The sequence below is a fragment of the Nannospalax galili genome, unplaced genomic scaffold, assembly GCF_000622305.1.
Source record: "Nannospalax galili isolate Female #2095 unplaced genomic scaffold, S.galili_v1.0 scaffold274, whole genome shotgun sequence".
NCBI lineage: Eukaryota > Metazoa > Chordata > Mammalia > Rodentia > Spalacidae > Nannospalax > Nannospalax galili.
Genome location: NW_008335435.1, coordinates 383,990 through 410,474, shown reverse-complemented (window position 1 = coordinate 410,474; position 26,485 = coordinate 383,990). Strand labels below are relative to the sequence as shown.

General features: G+C 36.0%; 1 protein-coding gene across 12 annotated transcripts in view; it reads right to left on the bottom strand.

The window, feature by feature from the left end:
* Chd9 (chromodomain helicase DNA binding protein 9) overlaps positions 1-26,485 on the bottom strand; it is a 270,300-nt gene that overhangs the window by 62,613 nt on the left and 181,202 nt on the right. For all 12 annotated transcript variants that reach the window (XM_029562042.1, XM_029562044.1, XM_008830057.3 and 9 more), the window contains 14 exons: positions 25,767-25,913; positions 25,193-25,261; positions 25,058-25,113; positions 24,004-24,121; positions 20,154-20,240; positions 19,551-19,688; positions 17,772-17,893; positions 13,639-13,882; positions 11,132-11,308; positions 9,308-9,451; positions 8,787-9,042; positions 6,747-6,957; positions 4,276-4,471; positions 404-571 (listed from right to left, as the gene is read on the bottom strand). In XM_029562042.1, coding sequence (XP_029417902.1) covers positions 404-571; positions 4,276-4,471; positions 6,747-6,957; positions 8,787-9,042; positions 9,308-9,451; positions 11,132-11,308; positions 13,639-13,882; positions 17,772-17,893; positions 19,551-19,688; positions 20,154-20,240; positions 24,004-24,121; positions 25,058-25,113; positions 25,193-25,261; positions 25,767-25,913 — 2,133 coding nt within the window. The remainder of the gene's footprint in view (positions 1-403; positions 572-4,275; positions 4,472-6,746; positions 6,958-8,786; positions 9,043-9,307; positions 9,452-11,131; positions 11,309-13,638; positions 13,883-17,771; positions 17,894-19,550; positions 19,689-20,153; positions 20,241-24,003; positions 24,122-25,057; positions 25,114-25,192; positions 25,262-25,766; positions 25,914-26,485) is intronic.

Here is a 26,485-nt window from a genome sequence, read left to right as displayed (position 1 = left end):
GGTCTTTTTGAGACAGGGTCTCCCTGTAGCCCCAGCTGGCCTGGAACTTGGGAAGCCTCCCAAGTGCTGGGATTAAAGGTGTGCATTATCATGCTTGGCCTAAGATTAAGTTTTTTTTTTTAATTTTTATATTTTATTTATTATTTTTATGTGTATGTGTGTATTGCCTGCATCTAGGTAGGTGCACCCATGTCATCCAATGCCTGAGGAGGATAGAAGAGGCTGTCAGGTCCCCTAGAACTGGAGTTACGGACAGTTGTTAGCTGCCATGTGGGTGTCAGATTCGAACCCGGGTCTTCTGCAAGAACAACCAGTGTTCTTAACTGCTGAGCAGTTTCTCCAGCCCCAAGATTAAGTTTTAAAAGTAACATAAGCCCCAAGTAAAAAAAAGCAGTATACATACCCCACCGACATTACTGTCTCTTCCACTCATGCTCTGTAACACAGCTTTGTCTAGACCCAGTTTCAAACTGGCTCGGTCAAACATCTCTCTCTCATACGAGTTCCGTGTTACTAATCTGTAGACTTTAACTGCTTTGTTCTGACCAATTCTGTGGCAACGCGCTTGGGCCTATAAAAAAATGAAAGGTTAAATTTTAGCATAAATTGTATACATGGAAGGTCAACAAATGTGAGAGATATATTTGCCACTGAATTAAATATAATAATATTTTTCTGGAAATTAGTTTATCATGATGAGAAATAATCATACAATTTGCAGTAAGTTAAAGTTCAAGCTTCTATTTCAGGGAACAAGTCCTTTAAGGATTGTGTTTTATTGGGGGAAAAAGGTAGCTGAGTATGATGTTCATAGATGTATTCTCAGCACTTAGGAGGCTGAGGTAGGAGGAGCACCATGTATTTAAGGTCAGTCTGGATTATATAGTGAGTTCTAGGTCAGTCAGACCACAATGTGACCCCAATAATACCCCCACCTAAAAAAAAAAAAAACCAACCCACAAAACAACAACACCCCCCACCCAAAACAATCAAATCCAAGAAATCATGCTAGGCATTATGGCTTGGCATTAGGGAGGCAGAGCCAGGTGCTTCTCTTCGTGTTCAAGGTCTACATAGCCAAGCTCCAGGCCAGTTAGGCCTAAGTAGTGAGACCCAGTCCTGATTAAATAAACACATTATAAATAAATCTGAAAACTTTTTGATCATAAATATGTTAAGTGGAAATTCCATGTCGGGTCTGATACATCATATGTTAGTCAAAACTCTGTAAAATTACCTTTAAGCTATGTTATAGGGTGTACTTGAAACATGAATGAATTTAATATTTAGACTTATTTGGTACGTAAATCTTACAAAACATGTGAAACCGGAACACTTCTTGTCCCAAGCATTTTGTATAATCAAATCCCCATTTAAAAATAAAAAAATATACAAATAGAATATTTAGTTGACAGAAACTCAATATTTAAAGACTTAAGTCCAACCCAAAATTTCAAAATTTTTGTTTATATGATGAAAGTCTTTCCAATATATTTATGTTTAAGGTGGGTAACACTGAACTGTGGGACAAAACCTCAGGTGAATAGCTCTAAACATGTGAACTTTTCTTTAAATAGAAGAACTACTCTAATGTACACACGTGAAAAGTGGAGACATGAGATTATGGGGCGTCATATTGAATGGTGAGTTCCTAGTAAACTTGAAATTAGAATAAACCTTGACTCCAAAAGTTCTACAGGAATCTACTGTCTTTCTCACCAGTATTAATTACCTTCTTATATTCGTGGAAGACTAAATTATAAATTATGGCTTTATAATTTATATAGAGCAGCTGGGTGTGGAGATGCGGACTTATAGTTCCAACTGCTTGAGAGGCAGGAGGATCTCAATTTAGAGACCTGACTAGGCAACACAGAGAGACATCCATCTGAAGATAATAAACAGGACCTAAGGTTCAGAACATAGGGCAGCATCACTTTCCTAGCATGTACAATGCAGTGGGGAGAGAGGGCAAGAAGTAAGAAGGAGGGCGGTGGAAATAAAATAAACAAAATAAAAAATACGTGGTGTTGATGCTATGCCAACCGTTCATTAACTTTATTCTAATCATACCCACATTTGGAAACCAGATTATAAATGGGCAACTTTAAGTCTAGGAAACTGTGGAGATCAAATTTTTTATTGACTTATAAAGACTTACTACAATAATAGTAAGGTTAGTACGTAAGAAGGAAAAGTTGGGGAAGTCAGTATGGATATTTTCACTGCAATATGTCTTAATTTTCACTTACCTTTTCAGATCATCACATGCACTATTGGCAAGCTAATGTATAAATATGTATCCAAAGCAAATAATCATGAGCTGAGTTTGACTTAGTGATTGGCAAATCACAAACAAGCCTGGGGACCCAATCCATCCTGACAACTAGGAAAGGCTTTTACATTTTTTTTAAAAGAACTGTGGCGGGGGGGGGAGAACATTTGAAGTCTGTTCCACAAGAGGGAATTTATGTCTGCTACTGTAAATCTGGCCAAAGCCTCCCTGTAACGGAGGAAGTCATAGGCCCTAATAAGAAGCTACTACTGTTGTTTTGCTCATTGGACATGTTATGGCCAGTGAATTGCCTTTTGAATATTTAGGTTTACACCCATAGCTGAGTGCTGCTATCATCTTTGGTCAGAGAAGCTGACCAAAAGAGAAGGGCAGGGTGTTGCAGACCACTGTCTTTGGAATACAACACAGCAACTGTACTCACGAACTGAGAGCATCTTTGATTACCTCCATAAGATATGCACAGGATTAAGTTCATTAATATCCCCTCATGGAGGGCAAAGATGCATATAGCTGCACCCTCCCTGAGGATCTATAGGCAAGTTAAAGTTTGCTGGAGGAGGGAGAGACATTTTCTTCTCTGGTATGCTGCCCATGTTTCTGTAAGTAATTGCTCACCCATGTTCCTCTAAGTAACCATAACTTAACTCACTAAAACAAAAAGAAGACATGAAAATAGAGGGGGACTATTTGGGAAAAGGAACAATCTCAATGTGGGAAGTGATCAAGAGAGGGAAATACTGGGTGAATATAATCAAAATATATTATAGATCACCAATTCATGAAAATGCCTTAATGAAACCATTATATAATATACATGCTAATTAAAAAAGAATGCATAAGCGATATGTAGTCCATACACAGAAAGATAGTAACTAATTGTTCATCTATAAGAAGAGAATGTTCCTCCTGATTTAATCTATGCATTAATTTTACTTATTTCTTTTTATTTTATGTGTATGAGCATTATGCCTGCATGTAAGTCCACCCATGTCGTGCAATGCCTGGTGTAGAACAGAAGAGGCACAGACTGTTAGTCAGTGCTCTTAATCTCTGAGTCATCACTCCAGTCCCAAGGATATATATATTTTTTTCTTTTATTTTATGTGTATGAGTGCATTCCTTGCATGTATGTGAGTGCACCCGAGTCATGCAATGCCATGGAGGTCAGAAGAAGCCTTCAGATTTCTCTGGAACTGGAGTTAAGGATGGTTTGTAGCTGCCATATGGGTGCTGGGAATGAAACCAGGGTCCTCTGCAAGAGCAGTCAGTGCTCTTAACCACTGAGCCATCTCTCCAGCCCCCCAAGAAATCTTAATAAATTATATTTTATATCTGCTCAAACTATTTCTAAAAATTGTTCTCATTTCACATCCCTTTCCAAGATGTTTATCTCCTGCAAATTTTGAGCCTCTTTGATCACTCTTAATATTGCTTATATTATATATAGGGTAATATATATGTTCAAGAAACATTGAAGACATATTTTATTATCATTAAATTATAACTAAAATAATTTTACCTATTTTATTTATAAGCACAGGTGTTTCTTAGGGAAAAACATGTTAATTTGGGTTAAAAAAAAAGATTGGGTACAGAAAGAGATTTAAGGCCAGCCTGGTCTACATAGTGAGTCCCAGGACAGCTGGGGCTACAGGGTGGCCCTGTCTCAGAAAGACCAAAAAAAAAAAAAAAAAACAACAACAAAAAAACAAATTACTTTTCTTTTGTTAAAAATACATGAGTATGCATGTATTGCCTGTATGTAGGTAAGTGCACCCATGTCGTACAATGCCCACGGCGGTCAGAAGAGGCTGTCGGATCCCTGGGACTGGAGTTACGGACAGTTGTTAGCTGTCATGTGGGTGCTGGGAATTGAACCCAGGTCTTCTGCAAGAACAGCCAGTGTTCTTAACTGCTGAGCCATCTCTCCAGCCCCCCCCTCCCCAAATTACATACTTATTAGCCAAGAAATTTGTTACCTGTAGGTCATTTTGTGGATTCCAATCAGAATCAAAAATTATACAGGTATCAGCTGCAGTTAAGTTGATGCCCAGACCACCAGCTCGTGTACAAAGGAGAAAAACAAACCGATCTGAATCAGGTTTACTAAATCGATCTATAGCAGCTTGCCGAAGATTTCCTCTGACTCTTCCATCAATCCGTTCGTATAAATATCTATTCAAGTGAAATGCAATAAATTTAAATGCTGAATATAGTGAAAATGAAGACATAGTCTATCAATAGTAAAGTCAGCTTTCCTGTACCACTGTGTTTGTTATAAAATTAAAAAGCAGTATTATCACAAATATTTTATGTTTTTTATTTGGTGTTACTGCTACAGAGGACACAGAAGTACTATAAAGATACAAGATGTCTGCATTCCTAGATGTATATATTAAATCATACTATTAGAGTAGATGCCATTTTGGAATCTGGGATGTAGCTCAGGGGGAGTAGCACTTGCCTTGCTTGCACAAGGCCTGGTGTGATCTCCATCACTGCTAAAACAAACAAAAATTGTGAAAGTTGGAATAATGAAGGATCACGCATAAGAACTATTTTGCTTAAGCCAGGCGTGGTGGTGCATGCCCTTAATATCAGCACTCAGAGGTGGAGGCAGGCATATATCTGTGAGTTCTAGGCCAGTTGAAGCTTCAGGGAGACTCTGTCTCAAAAAGACCAAAGACAAAACAAAAACTACTTTGCAGATATCATCATATAAATGCCCCTCCCCCCTTATTCCACGTTATCCTCTCAATTCATATAGTATAATTTACTGAGGGCAAGTTGGAATGTTGTACAAGTCTTTATAGTAATTACCACAATGCAACTAGTTTTAACTCTTTCATCCTTCCCCATTTAACAAATTTTTTAAAAATTGTAAGACATCAATAAAAATAAAATACATAAAATTTCAGAAGCTATCAGGGGAATTTAAATGTTATTTGTTTGCCATGCTTCCTCTGGTTCTTTCTACATATTTCCTAGAGTTTCAGAAATACAAATAGAGGTATGATGTCTAACAATATTAGTCATAACAATAAGAAAGATGAGGATTTTCCATGAAATTAATCCTAATTGAAAACAGTATCCAGAAATAGATTTATCTCTGCATAAAGTTCTTTGTATAAAGCAATCAAGAAAATGGAAGAATGGCTATTTTTAGTAATACTGCAATTTAATAATCTTATATGGTATGAAATTGAGAGCAATAAGCATTTTGGTATGAGGCTACAGAAGTGGAAGTACTGCTCAGGGGTACAAGGCCCATGCTAAATTTTCAGCATTGCAAAAAAAAAAAAAAAAAAAAAAAAAAAAGAGGTAACTATGGTGCTGGTGAGATGGATCAGTGAGTAAAGCGTTTGCCATGCAAGCATGAGTACCTGAGTTTGGATCCCCAACACACATGTAAAAAGCCAGGAATAGTGGCATGTACTTGTAATCAGTGCTGGGAGGTAAGATGGGAGGATCCTTGGGGCTTGCTGGCCAGCCAGTCTAGGTATTTAGTGAGCTCCAAGTCCAGTGAGTGACCGAGTCTCAAAAAATAAGATGGAGAGTGACAGAAGACATTCAAAACGACCTCTGGCCTCCACACACATGTACATACCACCTACATAACCCTCACCTACATACTCATAACAACCAGAAACAGAAGGAGGAGGGATGGCTCAGTGGTTAAGAGCACTTGCTGTTCTTCCAGAGGACCAGGGTTTGGTTCCCAGCACCACATGGTGGTTAACAACCATCCATAACACCTAGTTCCAGGGGATCTGATGCCTTCTTCTGGCCTTCATGTGTACTGCATGCATGTGGTGTACACATGCAGGCAAAATACCCATACACATAAAACAAAAATAATAAATATTTTATTAAAAAACAACAAACAAAAATTAACTACAAAATTTCCTACTATGAACTAGTATGGACCTTTACTGATGTATAGTGATTAAGGTCTTTTGAATTAAAATCTAGAGTTGAAATTTCTGATTCTCTTTTATAGTATGTTGAAATCAGATAGAACATCTAATAGTCTAATAAAATATCCTATATATAGCCTAATAGTTTATTTATATAAATACTAATTATAACGTATTTAATGCTATCTTATTGTCATGAACCAAAAATTCAAACAGAATAACAAATCCAGAGTAAACAAATGAGAAAAGATTAAAGTATAAATAAATTTTATAAAGCATATAAGAATCAAAAACCAACAACTTATAAGTCCTAATTATAACAATGAAGTAGAACTAAAACAGCTCTCGGTATTTTTTCAACTTAGAAGATGACTGCCTTAAATATAAGTCCATTAAAACTAAACATTTACAAATTAGGTAAGATGTAAAATGTATAATAAGTCAACTCCTAGTTCAAAAGTGCTGGTCTGGGCCATCATATCAAAAGCCAGCATAACCTGCAGCATAGTTCACTGGGTCACTGTGCTTTGTACCTTTTATGTATGAGATAGTCCTCCAGGATGTCAAGACAGCGCACCATCTGAGAGAAGATGAGTACTTTATGACCTCCTGCTTTCATTTTGGGAAGTAACTTATCAATGAGGACCAGTTTACCAGCAGACTGAATCATTGCTTGTAGATGAAAATCAGGAGCAGATGGATTATATGTATCTCTAAATTCTCCAAGTATCTTCTCCTCAGCACCTATCAAAGAAATATGACAAGATAGGAGTAACCAAAAATTCAGTAGATTTCCAATGAATTTTAAATCAAAATTAGTGCTTCTATGTTCTTCTAGAACAAGCAACTTTATGGTGGCAAGTACACTGCATTGATTCAAATTATTTGGGTTTGTGATTAACTCTCCACCAACATGACACTGTTAATTCCATTGAAAACATAGTTAATTAGTGTTCTAAGAGCCTCTAACCTCCTTAGATAATTGGGAATAATGTCTTTTTTTCTTTTTGAGATAGGCTTTGTGCAGCCCAGCTAGACTGGAACTCACTATGTAGGCGGGCTCAATCTCACAGAGATCTGCCTGCCTCTGCCTCCTGAGTGCTGGAATTAAAGACATGCGCCACAAAGCCTGGCAGGCCATAATGTCCTATATAGATTTATGTTTGTTAAATAGTTAATGAGTGCTACTAGTGAGGAATGAATAAGGGGCTGGAGAGATGGCTCAGTACTTAAGAGCACTGGCTGCTCTTGCAGAGGACCCAGGTTTGATTCCCAGCACCCACATAGTGGCTAACAACCATTCATAACTCCAGTCTCAGGGGATCCGAAGCCCTCTTCTAACCTTCACAGGCATTGCATAACTGGGGTGCATTTATGTACATGCAATTTTTTTTTTAACAAGAGAAAGCATGAGGGGCCGGAGAGATAGCTCAGCAGTTAAGAGCACTGACTGCTTTTGCTGAAGACCTGAGTTCGATTCCCACCACCCACATGGAGGCTACAAACCATCTTAACTCCAGTTCCAGGGGAATCTGAAGCCCTTTTCTGACCTCCGTGGCATTGCATGACACGGGTGCACTCACATACATGCAGGCAACACACTCTTGCAAAGAATATAAAAAAAATAAAATATTAAAAAAAGGAAAGAAAGCATGAATAAAATGGTAGTCCTGTAGGGCATAGTGGTTCATGTCTATAATATCAACACTTGAAAGACTGAAGCAGGAGGATTGTTGTGAGTCTCATCCCAGCTGTGGGCTATCCATCATGACCTTATCTCATCCCCACTGCCAACCTTAACAATAACTGTGGTCCTAACCCAGGTAAATAAATACATATATTGCAAACACACACACACACACACACACACACACACACACACACACACACACACACACACACAGAGTTAATATTTAAACAATCTTAGTAGTGGTCTTAGGCAAAGGGTGATCACAATTGATCTGAATGTGATTGTGGACGTTTGCTACTCACTAAAACAAGTAAATGGGAAACTATTAAAAAGGAAGCCATATTAAAGTCCTGAAGCATACTTCTTTTAGAGAATCTAGATAACAATCAGTCAAGTGTTCTGTTTTCTTTTCCCCTGCCTTTCCAGTCATGAAAGTCATCAGTTTTCTGGGATGAAGTAAGTAAAAGAGGAGCCCTGACAAGAATAAGTGAAAAAACCCAACCACGTATGAGAACACTGGAAGACCTTAAAAAGTGGCATTACTAAGACAAAAGCTGAATCGCTAACTAGAGTACCTAGACTGAAAAGCAACCAGGAAAAAATGTAAACGCAGATGCTCAAAGATGTGTTTTGTTGTCTTTGTCCATAATTCTCCATAAACTAGAGAACTCTACTCTGAGACAGACTGATCTTACTCTTGTAACCTGGTGTGCTCACAGTAGACACACGAGGGTCACACTGCCCTAGTTCTGAAACACTTGTGATCCCTCAGAACAGCAGGAGAGTTAACATCACTGCGTCACTGCAGTCACAGTGTCTCTCTGCTTCCTATCTGTTACTACTGGCAGGGAAGAAAACATTTGTTGTAATTCCTTTTATCCACCTTTGATAAGGTAAGGATGATTGCAGCATTTCCTGAGCTCCATCATGGTATTGACCAAGTTAGGTACATTAGTTTGTCCGGCTCCTTTGGATAAAAATGAGAAGTTCTTCTCTAAAATAGCCCTGTAGTACTTCTTTTGAATATTTGTAAGCTCTACTTCAATAATAGTTTCTTCTTTAGGTGCCAATTTCTTTTCCACATCTTCTTTTAATCGCCTCAGCATCATGGGTTTCAGGATAGCCTGAAGTTTCTGCACCTGAACAAAACATGATGGAAATACATAAAATACCAGTACACATTCAATTACACGCACAAGATAACACTACAAGAAATTTTTTTTTTTTTTTTGGTCTTTTTGAGACAGGGTCTCCCTGTAACCCCAGCTGTCCTGGAACTCACTATGTAGACCAGGCTGGCTTTGAACTCACAGAGATCCACCTGCCTCTGCCTCCCAAGTGCTGGGATTAAAGGTATGTGCCACCACGCCCGGCTATGTTTATTTACAAAGGAAAACAGAATACCTGTTCCTCTGTTTTCAGATCTCCAAATTCTTGCATAAATGTTGATTCAGAAGGAAATCTTAAGGGTTCAAGAAAGTGAAGAAGACTGAACAGTTCTTCAACGGTATTTTGGAGAGGAGTGCCAGTCAAAAGCACCTTGTGTTCCTATAGAAAATGAGTCACAGTAAACATCATGACACTAAAATTAAATGGAAGCTGATACAGGTTATCACATGTTCGTTATATTAAGAGCAAGTATTTTTCTGATCATAAAATGTTCACAAATTGACTTAGGTGCATCACTACTTCTGAAATCTTCAGCAATGTCTTATTCAAAAACTTTTAAAAGCTCTTGATCAATATTCTAATTTACTACTTTATATGCTTTTTTTAAACCTGTGAATTTTCTGAATATTTGAAGTACATTTTAGGTATTGTTTAGAAAAAGTAAGGTTAATAACCAAAAGTGTATTTGGCTCTTTTGTAGTCAATCATTGGTATAGTAATTTGTATACCAAAGACTGCTCATTCTTTATAATATGATTATTTCCATTTACCTTTTACCAGAAAAGTATATTGTAAAATCACTGAGATTTATAATCCAAACAAGTAAATGGCTTAATGGAATATGCTTCTAGAGTAGTACTCCACAAAATGAAACATAATAGCAACAATAATAATTACTTACATTTATTGAAAATATTTTCAAGTTCCCATTATGCATATATTTACATATATATTTAAATATGTATATGGGTTTTGTGTGTGTGTGTGTGTGTGTGTGTGTGTGTGTTTTTTTTTTTTTTGGTCTTTTTGAGACAGGGTCTCCCTGTAGCCCCAGCTGTCCTGGGATTCACTATGTAGACCAGGCTGGCCTTGAACTCAGAGATACGCCTGCCTCTGCTTCCCCAGTGCTGGGATTAAAGGCGTGTGCCACAAAATATGTTTATATAAATGCATATCTCCACATATATGTATGTAAGAAATGGTCTCAAAAAGATAAACATAAAGACTGCCATGAGGAAGTTGATCTGTGTCAACATACAAGAAGGAATAAAAAGTAAATTTATATTTTGTTGTATGTGGTTCTGCTTATTTGTTCAAGTACTAATGCACTAATTATATGATATTATTAAGTATCAAAATGTTAAAAATATTTGCATTTGAAAGACGCAAACACACTAATAAGAATATGATCTTAAGAAACTCTACTATTGGGGCTGGAGAGATGGCTTAGAGGTTAAGAACACTGGTTGTTCTTGCAGAAGACCTGGGTTCGAATCCCAGCACCCACATGGCAGCTAACAACTGTCCATAACTCCAGTTCCAGGGGATCCAACAGCCTCTTCTGTCCTCTGCTGGCACTGCACGACATGGGTGCACTTATCTACATGCAGACAATATACACATACACATAAAATAAAATAAAACAAATAAAAAGAAACTCTACTATTAATTGTAACAAACATGTTAAACATTTAGAGTTGAGTTTTCACACTAGTGAGATGGTTCAGAGCATGGAGATGCTTGCAACTAAGCTTGATCACCTGAGTCCAATCCCTGGAATCAACATGATGGAGGGAGAGAACGGACTCTTCCACGTGTGCGCGAGAGACACACATCTACAGAGGTTCTTTTTTTAGTTAAAGAAATAACTAAATCTTGTCTTAGAAAGTGGTGAGATCTTATAACCCACACTAACTAAGGTGAAACAACCTCAATTAATACAGATAGGACTCAAAGTACCAATACTATAAATATAAAAAGTTTTTCGCATTAGTTCTCATTCATTTTTACTATACAGTAGGGAAACTAAGTCAAAGTTATGATTTTTAAATTACTTACTAGATTCATGAGTTTCAGACCTTCTAGGAGTTTACAGTTTTTATTTTTTAGCCTGTGGGCTTCATCAATAATCACACATCGCCATTCAATTGCATTAAGTTCTCCACAGCCTCCAAGAATCATTTCAAATGTTGTGATGATGGCTTGGAATCTGTAAGCTCCTCGAATGGTGCGCCCCTAGAAAGTACCAAATACACTGCTAGAATGTCTTAATTTCACCTTTTATTTCTGTTAAATGGCACAAAAGTGTACTAATGATATTTGGTATAAACCATTGTTCACTGAGATTTTTACATGAAGACATGTAAAAGCCAGGTGTAGTGGTGCATACTTGTAATCTTAGCACTAGGGAAGTGGGGGGTGGGGGCTGGGGCTAGATGACCAGCCAAGTTAATCTAGCATAATTGGTGAGCTCCAGGTCAAAGAGAGACCTTTTTCCCTAGGAAGTGAATGGAGTTCTTTATGATGACACCCAAGGGTGTCCTCTAGCTTTCTTGTGCACTTGTATCCATGAACTCTTGAACACAAAAATACACATATTAAAGAAAAGCATGCTTATATATTTATATTACTTAAACTTATATCCAAGTAAGTATCTCCTAATAAAATGTTTCAAGGAAAAAATTTAAAATTGGAGTAACCATTTTAGGCCAATAAGAAAATGAGTATTATAATTAGCCAGGTGTGTGGTAGTGCATGCCTTAGGCCTGAGTTGAACAAGGGGTCCAGTAGAGTGTTATTAAAATGGGGATAAAGTACAAATCTGTGGCATGTTACAAAGCTTTGAAAAGATAAGATTAGGTAATCAGGTAAATTGAGATTATAGCTTTTACTATCAACAGCTCTTAAGACTGATTGACTTGGGCTTATTAATATCAGTTTTGCTCTGTAGTTCTAGTGTAATCAACAAAAATTCTTTGTCTTATTTTATTCACATACAAAGTTAGCTCAATAGAATCTATTTTATAAGGTTTCAATAGAGAGATTAAGTAAAATAATATGTATAAACTGCTTAGAAGAATATTTGGTACACAGTCAATAATTGTTTGTGTATATTATTTATTTCTGTTACCATTCTCAGCAGAAAATTTTAGCAGTTTTACTACTATTTTGATTTTTATGATATCCAATAGCTTGATAACACAATAGGAAATATTCAATTAGTTAATATTAAAATGTATTTGTAGCTGGGTGTGGAGGTGCAATCCTTTAATACCAGCACTTGGGAGGCAGAGGTAGGTGGACCTCTGTGAGTTTGAGGCCAACCTGGCCTACCTAGGGAGTTCCAGGACAACTGGGGCTACAGGGAGACCCTGTCTCCACCAAAAAAAAAAAAAAAAAAAAAAGAGTATTTGCAAAGCTTAACTCTAAAAGTTTTATCTCTATCTTCTTTATAAAACAGATCTATTTCTCTCATTATATGAGTCACTTTTGACATTTAAAATCTCTTCAGCAAATTATCTTAGAAACCATAACTTTTACCATTTATTATACAGTATTTAATTTGTTATATATGAAGACAATCTTTCAGCTTTGGGCTATCACATTTATACCAAACTATGTCATTTTTTTTATTTTTAAAATTAATTTATTTTTATTTTATGTGTATATGTGTTTTGCCTACATGTATGTAAGTGCACCTGTGTTGTGCAATGCCCACAGAGGTCAGAAGAGGGCATCAGATCCCCGGGAACTGGACTTAAAGAAGGTTCTTAGCCACCACATGGGTGCTGAGAATCAAATCCAGGTCCTCTGCAAGAGCACCCAGTAATCTTAATTGCTGAGTCATCTCTCCAGCCCCAACTATGTCATTTAATTTACAATTAAAAATCTCTTAAAGTTTCAAGATTTTTGTTCTGCCATCTGTAAAAGTAAAGTCAAAAGCTGAACATGGGAACACCTGCCCAGAAAGAACCCAGTGCTTGCAAGACTGAGGAGTTAGAGGACAGTCATACAGCAAGACTCTCTTAAAAAAAAAAAAAAAAAAAAAAAAAAAAAAGACTGGAGGGATGACTCAGCAGTTAATAGTGCTGCCTGCTCTTGCAGAGGACCTGGATTCAGTTTCTAGCAACAATCATCAGTTTCTAGTAACAACCATAATCCAGTTCCAGGGGACTCCAACACTCTCTTGAGGGGCTAGGAAACACCCTCTTCTGGCCTCCACAGGCACGGCATGACACAAGTGCACTTACATACATGAAGGCAATACACTCATACACAAAATTAAATAAAAGGACCATGCAATCACTTTTTATGGTGCTATACAGTGTAAATTTTCTGCCAATGTTTGATAAAGTAAAATAAAACTCTAGTGAAGGAATCACAAGGAAAGCCCAAGATAGCATAGACTATAAAGGTACAAACCTGGCAGTTTTCTATATAGGTAAGAAATAAATAAACCAATGTATATATGATTAATTATATACACATGAAAAAAAGTTGGTATGTATTGCTATCTTACTCAGTCTTGACCTTTTAAAATATAAGCCATAACAGTGAAAACTCACCTGTGAGTCCCTGAAGTACATTTCATATTGCTGTATCATCTGTCTGCTAATCAGGCTTCCATGATAAACTACAACATTAATGTCAGTCCATGTGCGAAATTCCCTCTCCCAGTTTGCGATGGTAGAAAGTGGTGCAATAATCAGGAAAGGTCCTCTTATGCCAGTCAGAAGAATTTCGTAGAGGAATGTAATTGACTGAATGGTTTTGCCAAGACCCATTTCATCTGCTAAAATGCAGTTTCGTCTGAAATAAACAAATACATTATGCATGCACACATTGGAGTTTTCTGAATACTATAATATTTTAAAGAAAAATAAACAAAAAATAAGCAAAGATTCAATTAAAATATTTGCATTTATAAAAACATAAAAGTTGTTGAAGTGCAGAGTAAGCTCAAGATTACAATTTTATTATAATCCTGCAAAGGGAACACTAAAGATTTGTATAGCTTAAAATAAAGATATTGCCCAATAAGTGTTTGATTTTTTTTTTTAAAGAGTGAAAAGGCAGGAGCAAGGCAAATTAAATATTTATTCAGGAAGCATTTATTAAATACCTTCTATTATCTCAGGACAGTATGAGAAGATGGGATACAAAAGAAATAGAACATGTTCTCTGCCTTCCAGGGGCTTGTATCTATTAGAGAAGCAGACATGCAAATACATAAATAGTCATGCAATGTGCTACTGTAGAAGAACAAATTTTGCACCAGCTTTCAACTGTGACTGTGCATTAGAAGAGCCTACAGAAATTGAAACAAAACAACAACAAAAAAGAACCCTCAAACAGATAACCAGGTTCCTCTCCTGTACATTCTAATTCAATGTGTATGGACTAAGATCTAATCAACTAATTTTTAAAATAAGCTCAACAGATGGTTATGGTATGTAGCCAGTGACAAATAAATAGAATAAGATTTCTTATGAAAGCTGTAAAGAATGTGACCAGAAATGAAAAACTAGGTAGAACAGAGGAGGAAGCATCTTCAGAGGTTGTAATGAATGACTTATCAAAGGACAACAAAAAGGATCAGAAGTATAAAAAAAAAAGATCAACTAGGGAACCAAACGTCACTTTAGATGATCAACAAGACAAAGAGATGGGAGATGAGATTAATGAGGTAAGTAGGAGTTATAAATAGAAGAGGTTAGAAATCATTCTTTTACATAAGTTAGACACTAAAAATCTTAAAAGAAATACAATAAAATAAATTTGTATTTAAAGCTTTATTCTGGTGCTACTGTGGACAGCAGAGGGTAAGGTGACTAGAAGCTGAGGCATTAACTAGTAAAATACTGCAATAATGCAGGAAAGAAAGTGCAGGTATGTGGACTAAAAGAGAAGAAATTAAGAGGGAATAACTAATGCCAAAGTTAATTGTAAGTTAAAATAAATCTGCCCTAGTCACCAACTAGATGTAAAAGAATAGCCAAAGTTGGCTTTGAACTCCTAATCCTTCTGCCTCCCAAGTGCTGGGAGCTATGTGCAACCATGCCCAGCAGGTTGAAAGGAATTTTAAAGGGATTGCTTTATTCTCAACCAAATGCTCTTTTTAAATTAAAAATTGGTATTATTTATTTTTATTTTTTATTATTTTTATTTTACATGTATGTGTGTATTGCCTGCATGTAGATAAGTGCAACCATGCTGTGTAATGTACACGGAGGTCAGAAGAGGCTGTCAGATCCCCTGGGACACAGACCATTCCTGCATGTAGATAAGTGCAACCATGCTGTGTAATGTACACGGAGGTCAGAAGAGGCTGTCAGATCCCCTGGGACTGGAGTTACAGACCATTGCTAGCTACCATGTGGGTGCTGGGATTCAAACCTAGGTCTTCTGCAAGAAAAACCAGTGTTTTTAACTGCTGAGCCTCTCTCCAGCCCCCAATTAAATGCATTTTAAATAAATGGTAAAATTTGCTTTACTATTTAATGATAAAATGTTTAACTCTTATCAATCACATGAAAAATATGGGGAAGAACAAGTCTGATTTGTAGAAAAGAGAAAGTAAAGTTAATTTTGAATCTATCCTGAAGAAACTGTTGAGTCACATATTCAGGCAGAGAGATAAATAAAAATGTGAGATCAGAATTCAAGGCCTGAGATAAGTTCTAGGGCCATTAAAATATTGGTAAGTGGCTAGGTGTGGTGGCACATGCCTTTAATCCCAGCACTCAGGAGGCAGAGGCTGGCAGATCTCTGTGAGTTCAAGACCAGCCAGGTCTATATAGCAAGTGCCAGGCCAATAATAATGTACTGGTAAGTGAAAGCAGGAGATGAGAAAGGTATTAAGATGGGTAACAGAGAAATTACAGGCTCTGAGAAATGAACTAAAGATGAAACCTAGGACAAGAAAAAAATAACACCTAAAATATAGAGGCGGAACCAAATGTTAAAAATAACAGTCATAGCAATACTAGAGATCTAGTGAGAGTTGCATTGTGGGAGGGATTAGAGTGAAGAATAGAAGGAAGGTTTAAAGGAAGGAATGGCCATTGGTATCTACACAATGCAGGAGAACTGCAACTAAGATCAAAATTATTCCATCTATTGGAAAAGAGTTTCAGAGAAGCAACAGAAATGAAGTCCAAAGCTGGATTAAGGGGTGCACAACTATAATCCTCAGGAGGCTAATGCTGGAGGACTGTCATAAATTTGAGGCCAGTCTGGTCTATATATAATGAGTTCTAGGTCAGTGTAGGATATAAAGTGAGAACCTGTCCCAATAAAATGAACAAATAACAACAACAACATCATCAAAAATTTAGACTGTAACAGACTGAAAAGAAAACTAGGGAAGATGTAGAAATGGGGAGATCTAGTTTTGCCTAGAAGTTACAAAGAGGGCTTAAGGTAGAAGGAAAGGTAGAGGGCAAAAGATTTAGGTGTTTCCATTTTCTTTTTATAAATAAATGCACCCAAATTTGTTAAGATTTAAGCAAAGAATACAGCCTTCCAGTATGGCTTGAAGATAAGGCTAGCTGATTGAAGCGAAGCTCTGTGAAGACTGGACAAGTCAACCTGTGAGGACTGAGACACTGTGGTTTAATCTTGGTCCTGGGGAAGGATCTTTCAATGTCTGACACAAGAGGTTAGAGATACACATGGCTGTGCTTGGAGAAGTGCTTGTAGGATCAGGTGTGAAAGCAGAGAAGAATTCCAGAGAATCCAAACCTATTGTCTCTAGTTTTTCAGTCACACACAGAATGACTAGTGAAGGGTAACAATAAAGGTCTAGGGAAGGTGGTGGAAGTTGAAGACAGACAATGTGGAAAATGCAAAGGGTGCTAATGAGGGAAGACAAGTTAAAGAGGGCGGGCGGTGTTAATTATTTTACCTGGGTGATTCTCTTAGGGAAAATGGTAATTTTCAGAGGGAAGAACACTGTGTGGGCTGGCAGGTTGTTCTCACTACAGATAACTGAACCATGTGACTCAGGCACTACTCAGCCTAACAACTCAGAAGAATGATAGCAGCATGAAACACAGAAAACAATGGACTTTGAGGAAAAATACCAATTTTTGGCTACTATCTCTAGGAGTAGCAACATAATTTGCTATTTTGCATCTACTTCCTTTTCATTCATGGTATCATTTTTCGATTCTTTTGAAATTTTCTTTTCATCTCAATGAATAACTTGAGATATGTTCTATACAGCATTTTGAACAACTTGGAAAATGAATAATAACAAACGGATAATTCACTATTATGTTCCCATCATTTTATATACATTCATTCATTGCTCACAATCTGTCATTTTAGATTTACATTAAATATTAGTGGTTCGTCTGACATCTACATGTGTTAATATGCATACAGCTCACTCTATAGATCAACTGTTGACCTAAAATATATCTGGAAAAGCTAAAAGTATACAGGATGTTTTAAGACTCCAGGAAAGCTATTTCAAATATAATTATTAATCAATATACTTCTGACTGCTACATATTTAAAGGAAGGAAGGGTAATTGACATCTTAAATTGTAATTTACATTATTTTTTGTGATAACCTCACTTTAAAAGATACAGCGTACAAAGCAATACAATACAGCAACATAGGTGCCTATTTCAATTAACGTATTTTGGCACATACAAAAAAGGTAAATTTTTCTTATGATACATTACATACCTATTATACCAATTGAACAAAAGCCAGTTGAGTCCTTCTAGTTGATATTCCCTGAGTTGATTGCCATTTTTATAGTCTCTGGATTGATCTATTTTATTCCAAATATTAGAGGGAGGACGATCCTTTGTGGAAAAAAAAAAGAACAATGCATTTCAGATGTATGTCTTCCATACAACTTACACAAGGTAAGAAGCATTGCTTTTAAAATGAATGAGAAAACAAAGTGTATTGATGAAATTCTATCCAATATTTAAACATCAAATTAATTCTACTCAGACTCTCCCAGAAAATGGAACAGAAAGGCTCGCTTTGCAAATTCATTCTTAGAAGCCCTAATGCAAAAATCAGATAACATTACAGGAAAAGAAACAATGGACTAATTTTCCTCATTAACAGATAATCATTCTTAGCATTTTTAATGAATGGACTCAGACAAAATTTTAAAACAGTAATATATTACACAACTAATTAGAATTTTTACAAGGAATGAAATTATGTTTAAGATTTAAAATTAAACAGATTAAGAAAACAAATGAAAATAAAGAGAACTTTAGTAATAAAAAAGGTATCTAAAAAACTCAGTATCCATTTTTAAAAAATATTTTTATTATATGTGTATGTGTGTATTGCCTGCATGTAGGTAAGTGCACCTGTGTCGTGCAATGCCCGCGGAGGACAGAAGAGGTTGTAGGATCCCCTGGAACTGGAGTTACAGACAGTTGTTAGTTGCCATGTGGGTACTGGGATTTGAACCCAGGTCTTCTGGAAGAACAGCCAGTGTTCTTAACCACTGAGCCATCATCTCTCCAGCCCCTCAATGTCCATTTGTAAAAAAAACAAGTATCAACACTGTATTGTAGGCTCTAACAAATATAGCCAAGCAAGGACAAGGAAAAAGTCATCAAAATTGGAAAAGATACATGTTGGGCAGCTTGGCAAAACAGAGTTTGTGCCTCTGTGACTGCCTCCCAGGTCTAGCTGAATCGGGCAGGGGCCCTGCCAGCATTGTCTACTGTCAAGCTGCCCTCTGGTACCAAGTGTGTCTGGAGTAGCTAAGGAGGAATGCAGCCTGCAGGAGGATAACTTGTAGCCCTCCCCCCCCCCCGTAGATCTAACTATACCTTAGAAATAATGTTAATGAAGCAGTGTCCCAGACTCAATTTCAGAATAAATCCAATTACCTGACACAATAAAAAATTTTTACAGTACTTCTAAAAAAATAAAGTTACTATGTAAGTATATCAACTGTATAGTTATAACAAATAACTGGTTCATAGAAAATAATAAAAATAGATGCTTGATTTGGCTTTTTCCAAAAATGAGAGTAAAATTTATATAAATCATCTGAGAGAAACAGTGGGAAAACAGTCAGAGAAGAAGTAGAACTTATGTTAACTTGAACAACTTAGTGGAACAGGGTTGGAATTTATAAGGAAATACCAGATATTTAAATGCATATATACTCTAATAAATGACATTTCTAATCTATCTTACAGAAACTGTACAAAGACTTATTAGTCAATACAGCATTATTAATAGTAGTAAAAAACAGGACTATCTACCAAAGGAGAGGAACAATACACAGCAATTTAAAAGAATAATGTAGTAACTGTATACCAAGGACTAAGTCACAAATTGGAAGTTAGGGCTGTGTGTTTAGATTCAAAAAGCTCTAGGACTGAATCTGTGCATACCACACAAACAAAAACTGATGCTGACATTAAACCTGCTAAATATCAAGTGCTAAATTTCACAAAGCTCCATAAGAAAGGCTCTTACCAAGTATCTTGTGTCAGGCCTGGAAGCTTGCAATTGCTCAAACTCTTCTATTTTTGCAAGATCTACATCTTCTTTCAATTCCCAGGTACTATCTTCATATGGCAAGGAGCACCACTTTACCAAATAGTAAATGACAGACTAAAAAAAAAAAAATTTTTTTTCATTTCACCATTTTGAAAAGAGAATAGTTAAGTAGTTTATTTAGAAAATGGTTACACATAATTCATATATTTACTAACCTCCATTAATAAACACAAATTAAACATTTAAACTGTTTTAGACCTTAGCTTTTAAAAGGGCACTAGGTTTGACTATTTAGAAATTATAAGGTTTTTCTTACTTAGAAACCATCATTTTTAAGATTTAATTTTAGTCCATGTGAGTGTTTGCTTGCATGTATGTATGTGTATCATGTGTGTGCCTGGTGCCCAGGGAAGCCAGAAGAAGGCACTGAATTCCCTGGAACTGGAGTTAGGGGCAGTTGTCAGCCTGGGCCATGTGGATGCTGGGAACCAAACCCAGGTTCTCTGCAAGAGCAGCAGGTGCGCTTAACTGCTGAGCCATCTCTCCAACCTATAGAAACTACTTTTATGAAATAATTACCTCACCAGTATCCTTATCTTCACAAAAAGAAACTTCTAATACTCTGTCTACTTCAACATAGTCTGGGTTAAAGGGTTCTTCTTCCATCTAAAAATTAAAAAGTAAATATATTGATATCTGACGAAGTAGAAAGATAGAAATAAAAATAAACACATCGGTTTGATTGCCATTAAATTTCTAATACACAAAACTTTCTCCAATTTAATTTCTAAAAGCTGCAAAGATATGAACCACAGTGTTAAAAATAATATAAGCAAACTAATAGCACTAAAAACTAATGTGTTAAAGTTAAGTAATTTTCTTTAGGAGATTCTGTCTTTTGCTACTCTGATTAGGCTGTAAGCAGTAAAGACCAGTTATCCCACCTGCAGTCTCAGTTTGCAGTTGTCAGTTATATCAAACTCTTCATCTTTAAGTGATGGTTCTGTGTTATAGAGCTGAATAGCCACTATCTATCTGATCCACCTCTAACATAACGGCACTCGTTTATTCTTCAGCCTGTAAGTCATTCTATATATTCTGACTGGAAAGATTAAACATAGGTAGCCCTCTGTGCTCCTTATCACTTACACAAGCCAAAAAATGTGATACTGCCCAGGCTAAGTTCAAACTCACAATCCACTTCCCACAGCCTATTAAACAGCTAGTATCATAAGGCAGGTGCCATTGTGCTGGGCTGTGATACAGGAGACTGGAAAAAAGTGCCCCGGGCAGGTAACATAAGCACTCTATCAATGAGCTTCTCCCTTTAAAACTAATTCAAATTGGTTGCTTCCTCATACTCACTGTATCATCTCCTCTTATGTGGATATTTACAATATCTACTAAGTTGTCCCCAAATTTGCCTTGCCATCTTAGTAGTGTGTTTTTATTATCCCTAGTGTAAGTAACCTTTGTGAAGTACAAATTTCCATATTCTTGCTTAAAATTCTTCACTGATTTTTCCCATTTCATAGTTAGATCCAAATTAATTTGGTAGGAATAAAAAGAATCCTTCTTTTTCCTGCATCATCATCTCCTAAAGTGTACCATAAATTTAACCAAGACTTCATGCTCTACAAGTACAAAAGAGTGTTTTCTGAAAAGATGGAAAGTTCCATGTTTGGCCATAACTTCATATTTTTACCTTTAACTCTCTTTGCTGACTACACTGCTGTATTCTCTTTCATGTGCTTAAGAAATTCCTACTCATCTCTGAAAGCCTTACTTTCAACAGCCACCTCTGCTTTATTTGCTGCCTCTTTCATCTGCTTAAACCCTCAAATGTGTGCTTTATGTTGGGGCTTAATCCTCTTCACTATATTAAACCTCTCTTCTCTCTCTTCCTCTCTCCTCTTCTCCCCACCTCTCCCCCAAACTCACTTCTCTTTCATCTTTTTGGGACAGGGTCTCCCCATAGTCCCAGATGGAACTCACTATGTAGACTAGGCTGGGCTTGATCTCAGAGATACTGCCTCTATCTCCCAAGTGCTGGGATTAAAGTCATGAGTCACCACACCCAGCACTAAACCTCTCTTGATTGATACTGTCATGTCCATTTTTATGCTGGATTCACCTAATAACAATGATTACAGCCCAAGATTAGAATGGTGTTTTGAGACTGGAAATAAAAAAAAAATGGTAATGCTTTTTACTTTGTAGATTTTTGGTTGTTGTTTGGTTTTATTTTATTTCTATTTATTATATATATTATATATATAATACATACATGTAATACAGATATATGTACATATATTTGCACGTGTATTGCCTGCATATGTATATGTCATGTACAGCCCACAGAAGAGGCTGTTGGATCCTCTGGATCTGGAGTTATGGATGGTTGTTAGTCACTATGTCGGTACTAGGAATCAAACCTGGGTCCTCTGCCAGAGCAGCCAGTTTTTTTGGGTCTCCCTGTAGCCTCAGCTGGCCTGGAACTTACTTTGTAGACAGGGAGGCCTCTACCTCCCAAGTGCTAGGATTAAAGGCGTGCACCACCACACCTGGCTAAGAGCAGCAAGTGTTCTTAACTGCTGAGCCATCTTTCCAGCCCATTTTTGTTTTTAAAAAGAGTCTCACCACATAGCTCTGGCTGGCTTGAAACCTGCTATGTAGACCAGCTGGTCATGAATTCACAGACACTGCCTCCCTCTGCTTCCCAAGTGCTGAGATTAAAGGCACATGCCTTTAATTTTTTCAAGATTTATTTCTCCTTTATTTATTGGTCTTCTCCCGGTAGCCATAGTGGACTGGAACTTGCTATGTAGACCAGGGTGGCCTTGAACTCAGAGATGCACCCCTCCCTTTGCTTCCCAGGTGCTGAAATTAAAGGCATGTGCCTTTAATTTTTTATGATTTATTTTTAATTATGTACATGTAGTACAGGTGCATGCAGAGGTCACAGGAGGACACGATGTGGGTGCTGGGAACGGAACTCAGGTCTTCTGCACCAACAGTACTTGCTCTTCACCTCTGAACCACTTCTCTAGCCTGAAAGTTTTTTTTACGATGAATATATTCACTAGTTTGAGATGATTATTTTACAATGTGTTATATAACTAAATATTAAGTTGTGCACATTAAAGACCTATAATCTTTGTCAATAGTAGCTCAGTTTTAAAAGGAAAAGCAACTTCAGTGGTTAAAAGAAAAAGAATCTGCATAGGTCATATTTATGATGTACCATCTTAATACAGTAATCAAAATTAACCATCTCCTTGTTAGCCATCAATGTATGGGACAAAGAGGTAGCATGCACCACTTGCTATGTCTCTCTAAGAAAGATAAAATGTCCTTTCTATGGCATGCTTTACTGAGAGGCAGGGTGGTATTAAAAAGAAAATGGAAGTATCAGAACCATGAAAAAATATCACAGAGATGAGGGATTTCTTTAAAACAAATGTCATATATACACTCTTTTTTAAAAATTATTTTTATTTTGTGTGTATGCATGTATTCCTTGCAGGTAGGTAAGTGCACCTGTGTCATGCAATGCCTATAGAGGGCAGAAGTGACTGTTGGATCCCCTGGAACTGGAGTGACAGACAGTTGTTAGTTGCCATATAAGTGCTGGGACTCAAACCTGGGTCTTCTTCAATAACAGGGTTCTTAACTGCTGAGCCATCTCTCCAGCCCCCATATACAGACTCAGAAGGTGGCAGTGTGCACCCACATTTAGGAAGCAGAGGCAGGACGATTGCAGCAAGTGCAAGGTCAGCCAGATGTTCATTAATGTAGCCCCAAATGGGGCTACATTAATGAGAACCTGTCTTAAAAGAGCCAACCCCCACCCCCAAACAACAAAAAGTTTTAAAAGTTTAAAGAAAAACTATTTAGTGATACTTAGAAGTAAAAGAACTTTTTTTGATGATGTATATCATCGGGTATACTCATACCCAAAGCTCAAATGAGGAACATGCAATATTATTACACACAATGGAAATTTTGCTTTCAGTTTATCTGCTATAATATGATTTCCTAAAGTTGAAGTATATACTGAACAATTCTTTGTGATATTAATATATTCATATTTAATTCTATCACTAAAACATATGCTGATTTAAAAAGACAAGCTTTAGCTACCATTCTAAATTACCAATGTTCTTATTTCTGGAGTTTCCAAGCTAATTTTGGGAAGAGAAAAATACTCTAGGAACATTTATATTCAAGTATTAACACTGGAAGTCTAACAAAGTTGTATTTTATTTTGTTTTATGTTATGGTGCTGAGAACAGAACCCAGGGCTTTGTGTATGCTACACAAATGCTCTTCTACTCAATTACATTCCTAGCCCTGCACTTAAAATTTTGATAAATAATACTACATGTGAACAAGTTCAACACACAATGGTCTTTTTTTTTGTTCTTACATCTGCCAAAAAATGTGCTCTTTGTGCTTGTCTTAATTTGAATCGTTTGATTTTCTGCTGGATCCTTTTATCTTTCAAAAGTTGCTGTTCTGTGGCCCATTCACAGTGAAGATAAGAGCTACAAGTTTTATAAGAGACATATATTAGAATAATATAGAAAACTTTTTTAATATGTATTTTTATAATATGTCACAAAATATTTTCAATTTTACAAATAGGTTATCACTTTATGTAATTTCAATATATTTCTTAAGATTTCTAAAATACAGTCATTGTGACAGCTACATGTTAAGGAAACTGTAGCCAAGGAGTCTACAGTTTGTCAAATAGAAACAGTGATAAACTGATCAAAAGCTGTTACTGTAAGATAAGACTTATTTTTTCATTATAATGATTTTGTTATGATTCAGAAAAGATAACATGCATTAAAACTAACATAATTTTCTTAAAATGATTTAACCAAAGTATGGAGACAAGCTGTAAAATGTACACAACAAATCAATTTTCTCACAACTGGTGACTCCTTTGATTCAATTCACCTATGACCAATATAGAAATATAACTTTTATTTATTGATTCATTTTCTTGAGACAGGGTCTCATTGTGTAGATCAGGCTGGCTTCACTCACAGAGATTCATCTATCTCTGCTTCCTGGTGCTGGAATTAAGGTGTGTGCCACTAAACCCAACAGAAATTTAAAATCTTAAGAGTCAAATCATCACTGTGAACATTTGATGTAATAACCTAAAGATCAGTTATATACAAAAAGAATAAAATCTGAAAAGTTCAGAACAGAAATAGGATGAGTGCCTGGATCTCTAAAAGCATATTTTTATAGATTCTTGCATTTTATATTATTTAAAAAGTTCAACTTAACATGAAAGGTTTTCAAATATAGTCTTCTTATAGTCTTTTTAATGATTAAATTCATGTAACTACAAATAATAAAAATTTTCATTAAAAATGTGGATAAAATAAAAATCTATTTTAAATCAATATTTTCATAGTAAACAATTCATACAATATTTCCTTATTTTAAACTTAAATACTTACTAATTTTTGTATTTCACAAAAAATTCTTCCATATCAAGCATAACTCCAGGTGAAATCTACAAAAAATAAAATTAGTAATATGTATCAAACAGAACACAAAATGTAAAGTGGAAAGTATAATGTATTGTTACTTACTTCCTTTTTTACAATTCTAGAAGACAGTATTTTGTCTACAATTGCAGCATCTTCCTCACTTGGATTTTCCTATAGGAGGGAAGGAAAATATATGATGAGGGAAGAAAAAATCTTCAGTTGTGATTTTGTATGCTTATGAAAACACTAAAATTGAGAAGTATCTATTTAGCACATGTGATGAGCACCATGTTACATATTAGGAATGCAACAAGCAGACTACAAATATTACTGCCACAGCCCTGTCACATCCATACCCTCACCATGCTAACCACACTTCATGTGTCAGGCATTATTCTAGGAGCTCAGCATATATTCTCTCTCTCTCTCCCCCCTCCCCCTCCCCCCCTTTCTCTGTATGCCCAATCCCTGCATTATCATCACTTCATGATAGCAATTAGGAAACTCAGGTAGAGACAGGATAAATACTTAAAGAAAATTTTAAAGTAAGAATACAGAAAGGTGGTGATAAATTAGATGAGGAAATCAAGAAAAACAAGGGAAGTAAGGCCTCCTAGTATATTAAAGATTTGTTGGTTTAGATTAGAATGTAGTCACAAACTCAAGTATGTCTTACCACAAATAACTGTAAAGGCTGTTCACCAAGTAGCGGGGCAGAATTCTTTCTCATTTTGATGGAACCTTTCACCTCTTCCTCAGATTGTTTCCCCTCTGCATCTTCTGCATATTTTTTTCTTTTAATTTGTCGATTTGATCTTCTTTTCTGTAAGGAACCATAAGAATCTGGTTTATATAAATTACTTTTAAAATATACTCGTAATGATGATTTCACAGAAAAAAATTTCAAAATTATATCAAGTACTCATCTCTTCTTATCTTTCTGACTAAAGGAAGACTGCAATTTCCCCAGTGCTACAAGTTTACAATCTTGCTAAAGTTTGACTTTCCCACAATTTCAAATATGAAAAATTAGTGATAGCTTTGTTTAATTTATTAACTATCTCACAACATGGGGAAGAGATGTTTTATTAACAATGCCTATATTGCTGTATTAGTTTTCTTTAAAAACTATTAAAAAGATGAAAGGTTATCTTACTTAACTACTATTTTACTGCTAGGACAACACATGTTTAAACTATAAAAAATTTCATATTTTTTGCCCCAAATCTAAAAAAAAAAAAGAAATTGTTAATATTTTAAAATAATTTCCTGGGGCATAAGCCTAGAAGAAATTACATGTTCACCAAAATATGTGAAAATATTTAAGGCAGAATAATATGCTTTAGAGTAAATATATAAAATAACATTAAATTTAGATGAAGGACTAACAGTATT